Source organism: Lissotriton helveticus, chromosome 9 (genome assembly GCF_964261635.1).
Source record: "Lissotriton helveticus chromosome 9, aLisHel1.1, whole genome shotgun sequence".
NCBI lineage: Eukaryota > Metazoa > Chordata > Amphibia > Caudata > Salamandridae > Lissotriton > Lissotriton helveticus.
This window is the reverse complement of record NC_136070.1, coordinates 1173238227-1173259462: the sequence shown is the minus strand read 5'-3', so window position 1 is coordinate 1173259462 and position 21236 is coordinate 1173238227. Positions and strand designations below refer to the sequence as shown.

Here is a 21236-nt window from a genome sequence, read left to right as displayed (position 1 = left end):
AGTATATGGTACTGAGGTACCGAGGGCATAGGTACACCAGATGACTCCTCTGGGCTGCAGCAGGTATTTTGCCACCCAGGAGAGTCAACTTGAACTGGGACTACAGGCCAGTCATTGCAGCCTGTGTGAGGTGGTGCTTGCACCTCTCAAAGCAGATTCAAGTTTCCTTATATGTGAGGTCACTACACTTAAAACTTATAAGTCACACCACAGCAGGATCTTCAGTCCTGAGGGCAGGGTGCTTGGTTATAAGTGTGAGGGTGCCCATGCATGAGGACACCCCTACAAACCCTGGTGTTGATTCTCCAATCTTTGTAAGTGCGGTCAGCCATTTAACATGTAGTCGACATCAAGTCATTTACGAGATCCCTAACTATATATTAGCTGTACCGAAACCAATCATGTTTGGTATCAAACATGTTGGATCCTACCCCAACACCAATTCAAGTGTTAAATGTTGGATCCCATGTATTGGGGGGCTCCCCTAGGGTGCCCCATGTATTGCTGGTACCATCCTTTCAGGGTCTGACAGCAATCTAGTGCTGCTGTCGACCACAGACACGCTTCTGCCCTCCTGTTGCTGAGCAGAGCTTGAGCATGGGAAGGTAGAACAATAGGTTTCCTGGCACAGGGAGATGTGACCACCTTCCAGACAAGACGTGTTGTATGGGGCTGGGGTGGGGGTGCTTGCCAGCACCACCAGACTGCTTTGAAGAGCACATTTGGTGCCCTCCTTGCATACTACAGTTTGAGCCAGTTCATGGAGCCCTTGGATCTCGCTCTGGCAACAAACTGGACAAAGGAAATGGGAGTATCCTCCCCTCTGTCCAGTCCCTCCTCTGGCAGAGACTCCTTTATTGTTCCAACTCTTTGTCAAGGGTACTTAAAGGCTTACCTATGGGTGGCTCTTCAGATTCTTTGTTGGACAATATTTAAACCCAAAACCACTTCAACTTTGATCGACTGGGCACCTGGACTTTGCTTGACTTCACCTGGAACCGAGACTGCACAAAGGAAAACTCCTGCTGCTCCTGGTCTCTTTTCTGCAAGTCTTCTTCATCATCTGCTCCTGTGCATCTTCCAGGCTCCGCTACAGGTCTGTGGGCATCAAGAACACCCAAATTAATCTCCCTTGGAGTGAAGGAGTCACTCCCTTGCATCTGCAGGTACCGGAACAAAGCTGACCTGTCTGCTGCTCCTGACGTCCCATGAACTTGGAAGGGCTCAGCAACACAAGTGGTGGTTTTGCCACTCCCTCGAAGCCAGCCCTGTCTTCTAAGCAAGTTTGAGGCCAGTATCCCTTGTCGGAACCGCTGGAACAGAACCCCTGTTCACCGCGTCAACTTACCGTTGCCAAGGCTTGTTGGCTCTGTACTCCAGGGATTTTCATTCTACAAGAAGCTCCGGCCTAAAGTATCTATTACTGTCAACATCTTCATCCTCACCACATCCTCTGTACCGTGCGCCTGCATCTTTGGTGAGTTGCTCAAGAGCCTCATGCAACTCATGTGCCCTTTGACCTGTGGGTCCTCTTGAGGGTCTTCTTTGGTTTCAGTGGGCTCCACTGCTTGGTCCGGGCCTGCTCTGACTCTCCTGCTCTTGGTAAGTCCCTTTGACCTTGCTGGTCCCAACGTTGATCCATTGCCATTTACCATGTCTGTTGTTGCTGCCAAGTGTTGGATAGCAAAGGGGTAAAAATTACTATTGCCGCTCCAATTACTGCAATAGTAGGGAAAGTATTGGATTGCGGAGGGGTAAACATGACTATTTACACTCCAGTGAGTGCAACAGTAGGGAAAGTGTTGGATAGTGGAACAGTAAACATTTGTATTCCCTCTCCAGTGAGTGCAACAGTAGGGGAAGTGTTGGATAGCGGAGAGGGGTAAAATTTACTTTTCCCACTCCAGTCAGTTCAAAATTAAAAACAAACAAAATGTCAAATTTTTTTTTTTTAACTAAATAAATAAATATGTTACAAATTAAAGTACAAATCTATTTAATTAAAAAAAATATAATGTCAAATAGATATCACAAATACCCTCAAATAAAATTACAAAAAAATGTTTACAAATAATTTTCAAACAAATAAATATTTTTAATTAGAAATTATTTATGAACAAACACATTAATTATTAAAAAAAGTAAGTTTGTTTACTTCCTACCTATAACACCACACAATATACAATTAACACCTAGATTAAAAAAAATTGACTTCCATGATAAACATAATTAATTATAAATTAAAGAATTAATATTAGTTAAAAAACAAATTAAAACACATACAAATTAATTAACTTCCTACCCTCTACCCATAAAATCTCTACAACACACACCTAAAATGAAACTTGAAAAAAAATTACAATTATTTAACAACTAACTATAAAGTAAGTAAAATTAGTTTGCTCTTCACTCTTTACCCCAATAAATCCAAAACCCAAGCACAATAAAATATACAATTTCCCAAAATAATTATCAATCAATTAATATCAATTACCAACTATTTATTAATTAAAAATAAAGTACTTTTCACCCTTTACCCCTATAAACCCCACAATCCGCACCTAAAATTAATGACACAATGTCCATATTTAATTTTCAATTTATTAATATTAATTAGCAACTAATTATTCATTAATTATACATAAATAACTTCTCACCTTTTACCTTTATAAACCCCAAACCCATACCCCCAAAAATATCATTAAACAATTAACAAAAGAAATGATCAATTATTTCTAATTAATTATCAACAAATTGTTACTTAATTAAACATGTATTACTTTCCACCCTTTACCCCTATAAACCCCACATCCCGCACCTAAAACAAATTACACAATTGCCTTAACTAATTAATATTAAATACCAACCAATTAATAATTAATTAAAAATTAATTACTTCCCACCTTCTACCACTATAAACCCCACAACCCACACATAAAATGTACAAAATAGAATCAAAACACAATTAACACTATACAAGTTCAAATAACTTTATTCGATTGTAAAGATTACAATCATAAAAGTACATATCATCAACAAACAATTAAAAACAGTCCGGATAATTCATTTTGACTGTTTTTAATTGTTTGTTGATGATATGTACTTTTATGATTGTAATCTTTACAATCGAATAAAGTTATTTGAACACTATACAATCTCAATTAAATAAATATTAATAAATAATCATCAATTTATTATAGCTTAATTACTTCCCACCCTATTTCCCTATAAAACCACAACCTGCTATGGAACTAAAAAACACTACATTTAATTAAAATCAAATTGGTAAGTACTAAAAATGTACCTCATATATGAAATGACATAAACAATACTTGTACTTAAAATACATCACATACATTATAAAATATAAACTAAAATACATAACACTAATTAAAAAATCGATATTTTAAAAAACTATATTTTTTCAAATGATAATAATGACTTCTATATTTGTGAAAGTAATATTTCTTACCTTAAATTCAATATTCTGTGTCATGATATCTACAACCCGATATTTGTGTAGGTCGACATATTGAACTCTATATTTTGTCTAAATACCCCGTATTGTAGGTCTACTTAAGCGTGTGGCACAATCAGTGCTGCAGGCCCACTAGTAGCATTTAAATTACAGGCCATAGGCACATGTAGTGAACTTTACTGTGGACTTAAAAGTAAACTAAACAGTAGCGGCTCTTGGGGTGGAGTGCTGCGGGGTGGTGGGGCGGGACGCGGGAGGGGCAGGGTGGGGGGGTAGTAAACTCCGGAATAGGGCCGAACGGAGTTGAGTAAAGAAATAAATAAATAAAACAAATTACATTGCGCGCTGCATCGCTGATTTGGCGTTAGAGACAAGAGTTCTGCCCAACTGGGATTCTAAATTGCTTAGAACACTTTAGAAAAATCCACCAGGTAAAAATATGCAGTGAAACATCAAAAGATGAACGTTTATTACTTTATAGCAGTGAACACGTTTTAATACTTATGCCCGTTCTTGTGCAGACGCCAGGGACCACCGGAGGGGGCCAGGGGGCAGGACTTCACCCCCAGCCTGCTTTGCGGCTCCTTGCCGCCATCCTGTTCACGCCAGGAGGAGCTTTAAATCTTGCGGAGGGCTTCCGCATCACAAGTCACCCGTTTTTGTGCAGCAGACGCCAGGGACCACCACAGAGGGGGGCAGGACTTCACCCCATAGCCTGCATTGTGGCTCCTTGCTGCCGCCGTCATCCCGTTCACATCAGGAGGCGCTTTAAATCTTATGGAGGGCACCCGCAGCACAGGACGTCCGGTTTTGTGCAGCAGACGCCAGGGACCATGGGAGAGGACTTCACCCCCAGCCTGCTTTGTGGCTCCTTGCCGCTGCCGTCATCCCGTTAGCGCCAGGAGGCGCTTTAAATCTTGCAGAGAGCTCCCGCATCGCAGGACGCCCGTTTTTGTGCAGCAGACTTCAGGGACCACTGGAGGGGTCAAGGACTTCACCCCCAAGCCTGCTTGTCACTAACTCCACAGTGTCTGAGGTATCCACTTCCCAAGTTGTCCCTCCTGCGTCTACATCTAGGGAAATAGAGTCTTACCCATCCCCATGCCAAGAAGTTCCACCGAAGCCAGTAACTCGCAAAGGTGGAACTATCATCAGTAACCTAAAAAATGGGAAACTTAAACAAGCAAGTGGGGCAGGAGCCACAAGAAAAAAAAACATTGTGTCAACACCTAGTGTCGAGGAGCCAGTTAACCCAGAGGGAACAGCAGGACACCTCACCAACCCTCGAGCAGGCATAGATTGTCCATCTTGGGTACGGAATATGTTAGCGGACCTACAGAGACAACTGAGAGACATTGTGAAGGATAATACCCAAGTTCTAGTGAGGGGAAAGACTGTAGCTGTCATCCAGATAGCGCAGGTACGACTTACTCAGACAAGCCCGGTGCACTGAGGGATGTGGTCCCAAACAGTTTACTGGGTTACAGCTGGGTAGATGGCTATAGTAAACAGTAAGCATGGGCGAATTTTGTGAATTCGCAATCCGCGAATTTGCAGATTTGCGAATTCGCAATCTGCAAAATTCACGAATTTGTGCGAATTTGCGGATTTTTTAATTTTTGCGCGTTCGCGGGGCGATTTGCGTGTTCGCGGGGCGATTTGCGTGTTCGCGGTTTTTTTTTGTGCGAGACCGCTCGTTGTTGTGCCCTTCTGCCCTCTGCCCCACTCGTTTTTGTGCCATTCTGCCCTCTGCCCCACTCGTTTTTGTACCCTTCTGCCCTCTGCCCCACTCGTTTTTGTGCCATTCTGCCCTCTGCCACACTCGTTGTTGTGCCCTTCTGCCCTCTGCTCCTCTCCTGTTTTATTTTAGAATGGCGCCGGCAAGCTGCCAGCACCATTCTAAAATAGTCACTAAGTTAGCTTCATCAGAAAGCACTAATAGATAACATAAAGCAGGTGCTCGAATTCAGTTAAACTCGAGCACCTGCTTCTATTAGTGCTTCCTGTTGAAGCTAACTTAGTAACTATTTTAGAATGGCGCTGGCAGCTTGCCGGCGCCATTCTAAAATAGTTACAAGCTTGAAGCTTGAACTTTTGCCCCCCGAATCCGTTCCGCTCGCGGATTTGCGGATTTTCGGCAAATTCGCAGGAATTCGCGGATTGTGAATTTCCCGAAAATCCGCAAAATCCGCGAGCGGAACGGATTTTGCGCCCATGCTTAGTAAACAGACATGTAAATCTATTTTGACCCCCATAGCAAGGGCAGGTACCCAGCAGGCCTAAGACCGCAGTAATGTCACTGACTCCAGGTGCTCTAACAATGAGAAAGGTAATAACAACCCAGTATCCCTCAAGAGGGATCCTAACAAAAATAGCCCCATTCTAATAGGGACTACGGAAAGGAGAGAAAGGGTGGGTGCCGAGGAGGGTACAGCAAGAAGGCCTCCAGCATCGATTCTGCCCACTATAAATTTACCCCAGCCTCACTTCCCTATGTCATTATATTGACAGGAGAACGAGAAATGAAAAATGGCCAGAGGGAAAAAGAACTGGTCCTCAGGAACAAATGCCTTTTCTGGCTGGCTAGGTACAGGCAGTTTCCTTATGACAGGGCAGGGGAGATCTTAATGGTTCTTGGATTTGGCTGGGTGGGCAAGAGACAAAATCAATGCAAGGGGACTAGCGAATCAGGCAGGTGGCCACTGGAATACCAAAAAATGTGGGCCCACCCCCTAGACCCTTGCTATTTACCATACCAATAACAAATACATTTGGAGTTATAGAAGAGGTGGATAGGCACGCAATGACAGGGGGGCCAGCACCTGGACCCATGTGCTCGGGGTCTGGAAGGGACCTAGGGGAGTATAGCAATGGTAAGTCTAGTCAGACCACTTGCTATGGGGTTGGAGCAGACCTAATGGACCTGCAAACTATAACACAACAGATGGCCACTGGTGCAATTGGGACACGGGTAGAGACACTTGGAATACCAGCTGCCCCAACCCCTGTCCTCCCAACCATTAGTTTACCTAGGGAAGGTGTTCCCATGAAAGTAGCAGAAGTTTTTCCCTTGGCCCAGCTGGAGGATACCCAAATTCCTAACACTCATGCTCAATGCCCCTTTTGACAACTGTAACCCAGACAACAAGCTTAGGGTTATATCCTGGAACATTGGCGGTATGAAAAGCTAATTGCACTGTCCAGATTGGAGTTTTTTTGTGGAGCAACATAAAGTTTGCATGTTTCAGGAAACTTGGGTAAGGGAAGACTTTGTAAGGGGGCAGACCATCTTGGGGCTTATGTGTCTGAGTCGCCAGCCACTTGTGCTGTACAGTGGAAAAGCTGAATCCCCTGTCCAACGATATCCAGTGCGTTGTACTTAGTTTCTACCCCAAACTGAAAACAGCCTTTATCAATCTCTATTCTAAACCCGTAAGCCTCAGCCACGAATCCCTGACCTTCAATCAATTGAACACTTTTATTGCTACAGCCCCCATGAATATGTGGGTGATTATTGGGGGTGATTTTAACTGTCAAATTAATTTGCATTGGCTAATTCCTGACCCTCAAATCCCACTGATTAAGGCTTGACCCTGCTGGCACTCCAGATCAACTCTGTCACACTGACCCACTTCATGAGAGCGTGTAATGGCCTTACCAAATCAGACACACCAGGGAAGTTAACTTTTAATAGAACAGGCCAATCCTCCCTGCTGGACTATATTTTGGTGGAGACCAGGTTATGGCAAAGGGTTGTTGACTGTGACGCCTTGACCATGGAGTTGGAGTTGCTGGACTTTGAAAATGCCATGGTTTGCGGTACCTCCTTTGATAGCAGATTAATACTTTCAAACAATAGAAGAAGAATAAGGTGGGGGGAAATCGAGCAGTCATCCGTCAAGCTGGCCACACTTTATTCTTTAATCATTCCGTCCTTATCAGAAATGGAGGAGGCTGCCACCACAATCGTCTTTTTTCCAAACACTGATAGAATAGCGGCATTGCATACAGAACTGACATCCAGTTTGGCCAATATATTTTATCCTGAGGTTTCCTCCAAGGCGAGAAAAGGTGGCAAACAATCCTGGTTCAATGACACTTGCCAAAAGGCTAAGCGAGCTCTGCTAGATGCCATTTTAGCCAAGGACAGGCACTTAGCTAAACAAATGAGGGTGTGGTACAGAGACAACATCCAACAAGCAAAGAGGAGCTGGGAATTAGAAAGATAGGATGCCCTCAAAATCGCCCTATCTAACAGGGACATGAAGGCGTTCTGGTCAATAGTTTGTACAGGCAGCAGAGAAGGAAAACTAGAGCCAAACATTGCAGCAGTTGTATGAAAGTAACACTTCCAGGTTCTGTACAGCACAGAGGAAGCTGCTGGCCCAAAGATTGAAACATCCACAATACCCCTAGGGACCATCCATGAAGAGTTCGCCGGGATCACTTTGACAGAAGTTCTAAACGCTATAAGAAAGCTTCCTCTTGGCAAAGCTCTGGGACTGGACAAGACACTGGTGGACCTATTTCGGGCAGAACCAAAAATAATAGGACCCTACCTATGGCACATATTAAATGCCATTATGAGAGGTATGGCGATCCCTAAAACTTGGGCCGGGGCAGAAATGTTCCCAGTTTTTAACAAGCATTTACAATGCAATGGTCTCGGCAATATTATAGGTAGAGCTATTGGAATTGCTCATTATTTTTTTTATCTTTTTTGTATCCCTAAATAAATGGCATTGTCATTTGTATTGACATTAGCTTTGTTTTTTGCATATGTGATACCTATTGCATTAGCAGAGAGAGAGTGAGGTAGTGAGATAGAGAGAGCAAGTGAGGTATTGAAATAGAGAGCGAGTGAGGTATTGAAATAGAGAGAGAGTGAGGTATTGAAATAGAGAGTGAGGTAGATAGAGAGTAAGGTAGTGAGATAGAGAGAGCGAGTGAGGTATTGAAATAGAGAGCGAGTGAGGTATTGAAATAGAGAGCGAGTGAGGTATTGAAATACAGAGAGAGTGAGGTATTGAAATAGAGAGTGAGGTAGATAGAGAGTGAGGTAGTGAGATAGAGAGTGAGGTAGTAAAGAGTGAGGTAGTGAGAGAGAGAGAGAGTGAGGTAGTGTATGAGAGAGTGAAAGTGAGTTAGTGTATTTGAGAGAGAGAGAGAGAGAGAGAGAGAGAGAGAGAGAGCGGTAGTGAGATAGAGAGAGAGTGCGGTAGTGAGACAGAGAGAGAGTTAAGTAGTGAGTTAGAGAGAGAGTGAAGTTGTGGGGTAGTGAGAGAGTGATGTAGTGAACTTTAGAGAGAGTGTGTTATGATATATTGAGAGAGATAGTGAGAGAAATGGAGTGAGGTAGTATATAGAGAGTGTGAGGTAGTGAGATAGAGAGTGAAGCAGTGAGCTAGAGAGAGAGAGTGAAGTTGTGAGGTAGTGAGAGAGTGTTGTAGTGAATTTTTGAGAGAGCGTGTCGTGATATAGTGAGGCAGTGAGAGTGAGATAGTGAGATAGTAATAGATAGAGTGAGGTAGTGATGTAGAGAGAGTGAGGTAGTGAGATAGAGAGAGTGAAGTTGTGAAGTAGTGTGTTAGAGAGATAGTTACTGTGGTAGTGATATTGTGATGCTGTGAGAAAGAGAGAGTTGAGTAGTGAGGTAGAGATTGAGGTAGAGAGAGAGTGAATGAGAGATAGTGTAGTAGTGTGTGAGGTAGTGAGAGAGATAGTGAGTTAGTGAAAGAGAGTGAGGTAGTGAGAGAGAGAGAGAGGTAGTGAGAGAGAGTTCGAAGGGACGGTATAGTGGAGCTGAGGAGAGAGTGAAGGGATGGTGCAGTGAGAGGCTGAGGAGAGTGCATCAGTGAAGGACGGTACCGTAAGAGGCTGAGGAGAGAGTGCAGCAGTGAGTGATGGTGCAGTGGAGGAGTGAGGGCTGCAGCCTGGATGGGGGCGGGGCTGAACCGCTGGGACTACAGAGGCCTTTGTTACACCGCCGTGCTTCACTGATCAATAATTGATCTTTTTACTGCCACCCTTTTCCTTGGCACTGTTCTGACCTGTTCCCCCTAATGATTGGAGGTTAGCGCGGCTGATCCCCTAAGTCCCTAATGATAACTGTGACATTCTCAGAGAAAAGGGGGAATGCTCTCGTGAGTGCCCTCCGACCAGGTACATATTATACCTGAGAAAAGATGAGACCACCCCACACTCTATAAAGCTTCTGAAGGCGCTTCGGCACACTTTCACCTTCATACCATGCATTGTTTTAATACACACTACAGAAGGGATTCTAAAAGAGTCCTGGGCAAAACCACTAACGCATTTTGGAGATGTGCTCTCATAAACCCCACAAGTGTCCTCCAGCAAGTTACTGCCCGCACCTTCAAGGGTTTGAAGTGAAGTGGTACACTCGTCCCTTCCTGGGTGTGCCCAGAGCTGCTGTAACTCACTCTAGTTCGGCGTGATCACTACATGTCTTGAGACTCGCTTGTTAAGTCTTGTGCAGCTAATGTACTCTTTGCTGCGAAAACATTACAAAACCTTGTGCCAGCCGTAAGAGCCCAATGAATAACCCCCACAACCCTCGGCTACTCTCGCCCTCTTCTTACGCCACCTGCACTAGTACCGACTAAAGGGGTGCTTTCACAGCCCTCGCTCGCCACCCCTGACGAGGTGTTCTTACACTACTCCACCCCTACAGAAGTACCGACTGGAGAGTGACACACACACATATGCTCCCATTAATGCCCTCTGAAGAGGTGGGCTAGTGTCCACACAGAGACACACTGCCGCCGATGTGATGCCCACGGCTAAAAATGTGCTACACGTTTCAAAGCCAAACTGTAGCTTGCTGAAGTGGCTGCTTAAGATAACATTCGCACTCAATGGCCACAACACGCCAAACCTTGCGCATATATAAAATGCGGGCCAAATGCTGTCAATGGCAATTCCCAGGAACTCGAACCCTGCGAGCTCCCAACGATCAATAAAAACGGGCGACACAACCGCACTCAGTTGGAAAATGCGCACTTCCCCAGCCAAAATTCTCTCTGCCCCCACACTTATCTGAAATCGATGTGAACCTTCGACGGTGCTCAAATGCTCGTGACTCGCCGGTCGTAACCATGTTCCAGAGCCGATCCCCGCGTAGAAGCGCCTCGCTGGTGGAAACCATCCCCTACGCCTAGAATGGAACCTGCAGTCACCGGTAGAGAGCGCTACGGAGCTACAGGGACAGAAGGCACAAAAAACCGGGACAGAAGCTACAGGGACAGAAGGCACAAAAAACGTCAAGAAACGGGGTCAAAACAACAAACAGGGGAAAGAAGGCAGAATAAACTCACCTCATGTCCTCGGTAGACACAGCAAAAGGGCGGCCGCCTGCTTCGTCTTTTTTTGGATTCGGGGGCGTGGTTTTGCTGTCCTGAGTGACGGACGACGTCACGAGCTAAAGAACAGCAAAAATTACGCACCCGAATCCGAAAAGGATGGGGCTACATCGGAGTGACGCTTCTCTCCTCCAATGGCTGGCCTCCGTTTAGGAAGCCAGCCAATGAAGGAGAGACAGGGAAGGGAGGCGGGACCTTCTGCGCTACTAAGAGTCATTAAATCTCCGGCCTAAGACTGCGCAAGCGCAGCCTTTTAGGCCTTCGACCTAAAAAGGGCTCACCCCTTTTGTCCACAAATTATAGGCCGATTGTTAGATCTGGGGGTCTCTACTTGGCAATGGTATTCACCTTTGTCCAAATAGGGACCTTTACTTCTAAGTCAGAATAAGGGGATTACACTCCTAAATAACCCCTGCTCACCCCCTTGGTACCTTGGCACGAGCAGACAGGCTTATCTCAGAGGCAGTGTGTTAAGCATTTGTGAATATACACAGTAACACAGTGATAACACTACAGATGGGCACAACAAAGGTTTTATAAAAATAAGTATTCTTTATATAGACTTAACACAAGACCACACTTGACAACAATCCACAATACTATACTTAAGATAGACTTAAAGATGGTAAAAGTTACTTAGTTCAAGTTGGTGATAAATGCGACAAAGTTCTCAACAAAGTACCTGGATGCGTAATGCAAAATGAACAAAAGGCTCGTAAAAGGGGAGATGCGTCGGTTCCGTAATCGGGGGGGATGATGTGTTGCGCCTCAATGCTTGCGCAGAGTAGGGGATGCCTTGTGATCCTTACCAGTGTGGGGATGATGCGTAGATTCTCGGCTTGCGGGCCGGTTACGATGCGCAGGATGGTGCCTCGATACGATGTGATAATTCTGATGTGATGCGAGAAGATAGAGCCCTTGATGTGACGATGTGATGACGATGCGTAGACGCCCTGGCAGCCTTGCGACGGCTCTGTTCTTTGGAGACGCGACAGGCCCTGCGACACACTTCTCCGGCGAAGCAATGGCGACTCTCTCAATAGCGTCACACTTCTCCGGTGATGCGACAGCAGGCAGCTTCGACGAAGACACGCTTTCTGGGAGATGCAGCGGCGGCACGCTTCTCCGGTGATGCGACCATCTCAGCTGAGGCGTCGACGCGCTTCTTGTCATTGCGTCGCACTTCCAGCTCCCTTGCGACACGCAGGCTTCTGCAGTTAGAATCCCCAGCAAGGAAATTCAGGGGGGAGCTGGAGATGAAGTCTTTTGTCCCTGAGACTTCAGCAGGAGGAAAGCACAGATCAAGCCCTTGGAGAATATTCTGTAGATGATGAAAGTCCTTAAACAGTTCCTTCTCCTTTCCCTTGGCAATAAAGAAACCACTTCAGGCCAACCCAGCAAACAGCACACTGGCAGAGGGGCAGTCCAAACTCCTGCAGCTTCCTTGGTTCTTCTCCTTGGCAAAAGGTTTCGTGTTCCCAGAAGTGATCTAAAACTTGGGTCTGAGTCCCAATATTTATACTGCTTTTCTCTTTGTTCTCTGAAGGCAGAGGGGCCTATGCCCAGTTCAATCCATTTCTTGAGCACTTTGTTTACAGGACTCCTTCTTTCCTTTCACAGTGCAGGGCAGAAACATCAGACACCCCACAGGAGGTGGAGCCAGCATTGTGGAGGGAAAGCACAGCCCTGGAGAACTTTGTTGACATGATTCCTCCTCTTCTTTCACAGTGCAGGGCAGAGACATCAGCCGCACCCCAGGAGGTGGAGCCAGCATTGTGGAGGGAAGGCCCAGCCCTATTCAGGTCCCAGGTGCAACTCCTCCCTCCCATCTAGATGCAGATCGCCCTATTCACCACTGGGCTGACTCATTCTGTCTCTTGGAATCCCCCAGCCCTGTCACTCAAAACTCCTGACAAGGAGTACACAAGTAGCAGAGGCAGGCTTTGGATGGTTAGACAAGAAAATACCTACTATCTAAAATTGGTATTTTCAAACACAGAATGTTAAAACCAACTTTACCAAACGATGTATTTTATCATTCTGAGTTCAGGCATACTAAGTTCGAATTTCTACCATATTCGCTGAGTCAGTTAGGATTATAAAATGTAATAATCTAACTGCCCATTCTGGCCAATGGAGAACAGGTAGCCATGCAATAGTGAAAAACAAAAAAAGCCATAATTCACTATTAGGACATGCTACACACACCAGGGCATGTCCTAACTTATACTTACACTGCACCCTGCCCTCGGGCCTATCATAGGGGTGTCTGATATGAAGAAAAGTGACGGTTTAGGGACTGGCAAGTGGGTGCACTGGCCAAGGCAACATGGCAGTACTAGACTGCACACAGTCCTTGCAATGGCAAGCCTGAGACACACTGTACAAGCTACTTCTGTGGGTGGCACAACAAGTGCTGCAAGCCCACTAGCGGTCCTATCAAAATAGTGAATTAAACACTAAATAGACCAGACTACTTATTCTGTCTGAAATTAATCTTTATATGTCATCTTTTTTTATATAACACTTTTTACATTTTTTGTATACATATAAACACAAAAGACACAGATTGTAATAATGAATCAATATATAACAAATACAAATTAGCTCACTGTACAACTTTCTCTCTCATACCATTCAAATCACACTCGTACTCCTATTTACACAATATACATACAGTCATCATTAAGATGCATCAGAATTCAAAACAAAATTTTTTAGAATTCAAAACTGTTTAGAGGAGCGACCTTGGTATAGGTTTTAATTCACTTTTTGTTTGTCATTTCTTCAAAGAAACCTAAGGTCGCGTGAAAAGGGTCTACGCGTTTCAAACACCCAAACTCGGGGGTGTTTTCATCAGGACCGCATATCTTAGCCCAATAGTGGCAATAGATGAAAAGGGGCGAGTTTGTGGAACATGTGCACTTTGCATGTATTCTTGGGTGAACGGATTATATTTATCTTGAATGAGCGAGTTGTATTTTTTGGACTTTGTGCGGCGGACTGTTGCTCAATGGCGTCCTGCCGTCTGTGTGGTGTTCGTACACTGGAAATTGTACACTTTTCTCTCCGCCGATTGAATCCGGATCGGTTGTCCTCTGTCAGTCAGGAATCATGAATTACGTGATTCCATTGAGCAACAGTCCGCCGCACAAAGTCCAAAAAATACAACTCGCTCATTCAAGATAAATATAATCCGTTCACCCAAGAATACATGCAAAGTGCACATGTTCCACAAACTCGCCCCTTTTCATCTATTGCCACTATTGGGCTAAGATATGCGGTCCTGATGAAAACACCCCCGAGTTTGGGTGTTTGAAACGCGTAGACCCTTTTCACGCGACCTTAGGTTTCTTTGAAGAAATGACAAACAAAAAGTGAATTAAAACCTATACCAAGGTCGCTCCTCTAAACAATTTTGTTTTGAATTCTAAAAAATTTTGTTTTGAATTCTGATGCATCTTAATGATGACTGTATGTATATTGTGTAAATAGGAGTACGAGTGTGATTTGAATGGTATGAGAGAGAAAGTTGTACAGTGAGCTAATTTGTATTTGTTATATATTGATTCATTATTACAATCTGTGTCTTTTGTGTTTATATGTATACAAAAAATGTAAAAAGTGTTATATAAAAAAAGATGACATATAAAGATTAATTTCAGACAGAATAAGTAGTCTGGTCTATTTAGTGTTTAATTCACTATTTTGATAGGACCATTTGTGAATTTATACTGCAGTACTGGTTGTTTGTTTTGTTAAGACTCTTAGTGAGGCTTGACCTTACTGCTTTAGAGCCCGAACCCCTTGTCGGTTTTTTGCAAGCCCACTAGCAGCATTCAATTTACAAGCCCTGGGCACACATGGTGCACTGTACTAGGGTCTGACAAGTAATTCAAATAACCCAATCATGGAATCACTAATTAGTACATCAATTTAACATAGGGAGCACTTGCACTGTGGCACTGAATAGCAGTGGCACAGTGCCCAAAACATATACCCAGCAAAAACATATCAAAAACAGAGGAGGCAATCCGACAAAAGGGAAGGGAGACTCACGCCAATGATGCCAGGTCTAACACCGATCAACTTGATCAATGTTACCCAGAAACTGTTTGCATGGGTACTCCTCAAATGCCTTCACGTGTGGTTGGAGGAGCATGAAATCCTGAGCCCATACCAAGCCGGATTCAGAAAAACATTTCCACCATCGATCAACTATTTAGACTCCAACTTCTATATTGGAAAATGGTGTCAATAGAGGGTGGCAGTCTCTAATATTTGTAGATCAGAAGAAGGGCATTTGATTTGGTCCCTGTTTTTTAAATGTTTATAAAATGAAATTGAAGTGATGTGTATCTATGACCGTGAGCATGGCGTAATGTCGAAACATGTTGTTTGGTGTCATTAAAAACTTTATTGAGCATGCTGGAGTGTCCGAGGATTTTTCTACTAACAGTGGAGGAGAATGATTTAAATTTGTAATCTGTATACTTATTTATGTTTATGCTCTATGCTATGTCTTTTTACCTGTTTTAACTGTTTTCACGCATGCACTTTTTATGGTATATATCGACGGAAATAAAGTTTGTTAGAATGGAATGGAATACTTATCTTCAGTACATATATCTTTGATTCCATTTTGTAAACAAAAGCCATAAAATCCGAAGTACATTATTTTTCCTTTCATTATCAACGAACTTTGTCTTCGTACCGTTGTTTAAAAGTAAATTCTGAAATATTTAATTAAGTATTTTTTTTTGGGCAGAGTTCTTCTGGAGATTTGATGATAAGAAACATTCAACTCCAGCACAGTGGAGACTATGAGTGTGTGGTACAGACTGCAGTCGACAAGGTCTCATCAGCTGCTCGGCTTATTGTAAGAGGTACATTTTAAGTTGGTATCAAATTATTTTCAATTACAAACGGGGGAGGGATGGTGGTAATATTATACTGCTAATTATAGGGAGCTGGGACATTTTGGTAATGCAAATGTCACATTTCATTCAATAGATATGTATTTCATTGACCATGTCTGAAATGCACATATGGCATGTAGTTCGCAAAACCAACCTACTATAGCCTGTGAACGTGTCATTTGTGATACACTCATGGCACTGTGTGATTTTTTTTTACTCAAAACTATATTATTGTGATCGCTTTAGGGTGAGAAAAGACACCTCCTTGGTATTCTTTGGTGATCTCAGTTTAACATACCCTCACCATGTACTAGAATAGACAGACAGTCAATGAGCATGGCCAAATTCATATAAAAACGACAGGGCGTATTACAAGCATAGTAATTTACATAATGATACACATGGCACATCTGATAATAATCATGGCAGACTCGCTTTTTTGTATCTCAATATTTTTTATTGATTTTGGAAAGTAAATATATAAAATACATGCAACGTATTTCAAGAAAAACAAAAAACAGACACATTAGTTTAGCATATTACATAAGCCTTAACATTTGGCTTCTTGAGCATTCATATCACTACAATATAAGAAATGTAAGTGCTGAAGAGGGAACAAATTATAAGGAAGAAATATAAAGAATATAACAACCCTGTTCTAAATAATTATTCAAGGATGAACTATCCAGAAACCAATAAAATTGAACTGTCAACTTTGTTGTCATCCATCCATAAGTTTGGTATATAATGCTCCTTCCTTGCCAACCCCTATCCCACTCTGTATTATGCTGATTTGGGTACAAATGAACAGAGAAACCTAGCCTAGAGGTCAATCTCTAGTCCACATTCACCAAACTAAATACATCTAATATGTTACCCGTAATATGGTCTAATTGCTTATGAGTAATCGTACATCACCTTCCTATGTGTGATCCCATAGATTATTTATAAAGTCAGTAGGGTTCTAAATCATAAAAGTATTGATCCACCCTTTTGTGAATCTTCAATTCCTCCCTGTCATTTCGAGGAGGTTGTTCTCCAAAGCTCCCAGTCCTTCAGCACTCAATGGCTGTTAAAAAAATGAGGTCTCTAGTTGGCAGAGGTTTTACACCCTGTCCAAGTAGGTAACACAATCCTAGTCAGGCTAAGTCAGATACACAGCCTAAATTAACCTGTGCTCACCCTCTGGTAGCTTGGCACAGAGCAGTCAAGCTTAACTTAAGAGGCAATGTGCAAAATATTTGGGCAACACTTTAAATACACAGGGAAAACTCCAAAAAAAGACTCCACAACAATTTAGAAAAATAGAGAGTAATTATATTAGTAAAAATAAGACCAAAATGACAAAAATCCAATAAGTAGAACTTGAGATATCATTTTAAAGAATATACTTCATATAGTGCTTAGAAGCAAGTATCGTTTAGAGGTTACTTGATATAGCACTGAACAGGGGTAAATTAAAAAATCAGATGACCATGATAGAGGGCAGCCGAGCTACAGGACGCATGCAGGTCCTGTTGAACAGTACCTTGGGGGCAAGGGTCGGTGTCAAAGTCTCAATGCGTCAGTTCTGATTCATGCAGTTGGGCCAATGCGTCTTCGTCGAGCCTCACAGTCGAACCCTTTACGCTGCATCATCGTTGAACCTCACAGTCCGGTCACACGTCATTGTCGAACCATTCGGGATGCAGGCACTACGTTGGCGTTGAACCTCACAGTTGGGTCCCGTGTCATCATCGAGTCACGCCGGGAGGTGCTTGTAGCGACTCTGCGTCGAATGGCACTGCATCATTCCCACTCAATGCAAAGTCTGAACTGCATCGATTTATGTGGAAAAACTGCTGCAGGACCCAATTTCAAGGACCAGGGCTGGATTGGCACATCTTGGTAGGCCAGGACTCACGGTTGGCAGAGCCCAACAGCTGAAGCAGAGTTGAAGGAAGTCTATGATGGCCCTAAGACTTCAAAACAGGAGGCAAGCCAGCGAAAACTTGGGTTGAAGGATGCAGCGCGCAGATCCAGTCCTTCTCACTTCCAGAAAAGAGGCAGCCGGCCAGCACCGCAAAGCCGGTAGCAAAGTGGCAGTTCATCCTACAGCACAGCAATCAGCACGCAGCAGGCCAACACATTAAAGCAGTTAGAAATATGGCAGACTCTCCTACAGCTCGGCAGCTCTTCTTCCTGGCAGAATGTCCTTGGTTCCAGCACATTTCTGATTTGGTGGTGTCAGGGGTCCAGTACGTATACCCAGATGTGCCTTTGAAGTGAGGGAGACTTCTTATGAAGTCTTATGAAGATTGCAAGGACCCTGCCTTTCCTGCCCTGGCACCAGACTCACTACAGGGGGATATTAAGCTCTTTGTGTGGGAACAGACACAGCCCTATTGAGGTGTAAGTGTCAGTTCCTCCCTCCCGAATTACCTCAGGAAGGCCCCTCAGCCTGGTGATGGGCCATCAGGATGCAAAAGTCACACCCCAGCTCCCTTTGTGTGTGACTGCCTAGCAGACATACACAAAGCCTAGCTGTCACCCAATCCAGACATGTATTAGAGAAAGGCAGAGGCACAGAATGGTTAAAGTAAGAAAATGCCAACTTTCTAAAAGTGACTCCAACTTCACCATGAGTTGTGATTTTAAATTTTGAGTCTAGAGACACAAACTCCAAATCTCTATTTGTTCCCTATTGGATATTACACTTAAAAGATGTTTAAGGCAATCCCAATGTTAACCTATGGGAGAGATCGACCTTGCAGTGGTGAAAAACAAATGTAACAGTTTTTCACTAGCAGGACATGTAAAACTCAGAAGCACATGTCCTACCTTGTAAATTCACTGCACCTTGCCCATAGGGCTGCCTAGCGTCTACCTTAGGGGTGACTTATATGTATTAAAAAGGAAGGGTTGTGCCTGGCAAGTAGGTTAACTTGCCAGGTCGAAATGGCAGATAAACACTGCGCACATAGGCCCTGAAGTGGCAAGCCTGCGAATGTTTAACCCGTTGCGTGCGTCAGACGGCTCTCGGGTGTCCGATGTCACAGTGGGCATGTGCGGAGGACAGACGAGGGCCGCCCGAAACACACCCACTCATTAATTCCCCAGCACCACGGCTAAATTTGCGCTGTGGTCAAGGGGATAAAGGGCTTCTGAAGTGGGTGTCACAATCAATGCTGCAGGCCCACCAGTAGCATTTAATTTACAGGCCCTGGGCATATATAGCATACTTTACTAGCGACTTATAAGTTAAGTAAATATGCCAATTGTGGTTAAGACGATGTTACCATGTTTTGAGTACAGTGCATATGCAGTTAAGCCCTGGTTAGCAGTGGTAAATTCTGAAAGCCAGCAAAATGAAGTCAGCTAAACAGGTGGTCAGAAGGCAAAAAGTCAGGGGAAACCATGCCAAGGATGTCAGGTCTAACACTTTCTCTCGTAATGTACATATTCATGGAGACAGAGATAAGGTGTTGAGACCAGAAAAACATGCCTAATTATCTAATGAATTCATAGACTGGTTAGAAGCTGCCACGTTCATAAAAACTATTGATTTAACTTGAGGATACATTCAGATTAGGGCAACGGACGGTCCGAAGGAGAGGTCTGCAAACTTCACGCTAGAGTAGCACTCTTTCACCGCTAAGCTAGAGAGGAGAGAAGCACTCCTGGAACAAACATCTCTCCTCAGAGATCTGGACAGCCCGGAATACAACAGAATGTGATATGTGTCAATTGATAAAGGCTGGCCCCTTGGCATCAGGTATACGGCTTCTATGTTTTCTACCCCTCAGAATGAGACTTTCTAGTTACTGAGGATTAGTATTGAGAGGTTTGTAAGCGGAAGAAATGCTAACTAATATCATGTTATCTTTCTTCATATTATACTTCAGTTTTTCTCTTAACACAATAATTGGGAAATCTGCTACCATTGTTCTGCATATATTATGTTCTATGTTGGTTTATAATAAAGTCTTAATATAAAACTAGTGCAGATCTCTTCTGTGTGCTGGTTTAGGGGTATTGATAAGGGGAGCTGATCCACAACATGTCTATCACTGGCAGAACCACTTGCAGTTCCAACATGGATCCTTCTTCAGTTAAAGTATGTAGGGTTTGTGGTATAACTGTCTGTTTTCTCTTTGCAGTATGGTAGGTTTATAGACGTTTACTACCTGGCAGCAAATAGATATCTCCTGGATGTGATCAAGTCTTCTTGGCAAGATGACACAACTTTCTAATCAAATTATTTGGTCTGTGATTTTACATCCTGGACTCTGTTAATATATATATATAATTTTTGATGCATATTTGTTGCTGTACTCTTGTACTCTGCAGCATCTAATAGAATATTATTTAACAAAGAATGATTTCTTAAAGGCCAGAGGTTGTTCTAGAAAAACAAATGCTTGGCATACTGTTTAAAAAGCCATGGAAACTAATTTGCAATGCATGATATTTAAACTTTGATAATGTGTTTATTTTTTATTTTAGGTCCCCCTGGCCCTCCTAAAGATGTGAAAGTGATCGAAATAACAGGCAGCACAGCTACAGTGTCTTGGCGTCCTGCCATGGATAACCACAGCCCAGTCACATCATATGTCATCCAAGCACGAACCATTTATTCAGTGGGCTGGCAGGCAGTGGCAACAGGTAAATGAATAATCTTCTCTTTGCTAGCTTGCTTTCTATATCAACTTCTACCATTTACTTAGTAAGATTATTTAGTTTTATTTTTTGTTTTTAGTTCCGGAAGTAATCAGTGGGAAATCAATGTTAGCAACAGCTGTGGACCTGAGCCCATGGGTTGAATATAAATTTCGTGTAGTTGCAAGTAACAAAATGGGGAATGGAATACCAAGCGTTCCTTCCGAAAAAATAAGGACTGAAGAAGCAGGTCAGTGAGCTTTTGTAATTAATTATATTTATCATAAAGAATAAGTTTAAAATGATTAATCTTTGAATATAGTTTTAAACTAACTACACACATTAAAGTTGTGAATTAAGAGGAGGAATACCATATTATCTACTGAATCACATCACAGCCCATGCAGAGACCTCTTATTATGCCCATTGTTGACCGGAATGTACCCCAATACACAGAGCCAACAATTTTAGAGTGTGAACCACCAACACTGCATATGGTGTTTGATTAAAGAGAACAATGCAGATAATATTTTGGTGGCTTGGGTCATGCAATACAATCTACAGAGGTTGCAACAGAGGTTGTCTGGATCTAAGGATATTGTACCATGAAAGACAAAAGTTCTTTCATCTTTTCCGCCTGAGAACTTTTCACACCAAGATTTTATAGGGTGAGGTAATCGTCAGCAGTTACTAAGATCCAGTTGACCTGCTTTCATGTTCTCTTGAAGTTCCAGTTCTTCAGGGTGAACTTAGAGAAAACATTTGTTCTGATTCAAGGAAAACTGAAATTCATTATAATTTTCTTCTCTCAAATTAACA

General features: G+C 43.1%; 1 protein-coding gene across 1 annotated transcript in view; it reads left to right on the top strand.

The window, feature by feature from the left end:
• LOC144783434 (contactin-3-like) overlaps nt 1-21236 on the top strand; it is a 206584-nt gene that overhangs the window by 99239 nt on the left and 86109 nt on the right. Inside the window, exons 5-7 of the mRNA XM_078662414.1 lie at nt 15629-15746; nt 20265-20423; nt 20518-20667. Of these exons, the coding sequence (XP_078518540.1) occupies nt 15629-15746; nt 20265-20423; nt 20518-20667 (427 nt within the window). The remainder of the gene's footprint in view (nt 1-15628; nt 15747-20264; nt 20424-20517; nt 20668-21236) is intronic.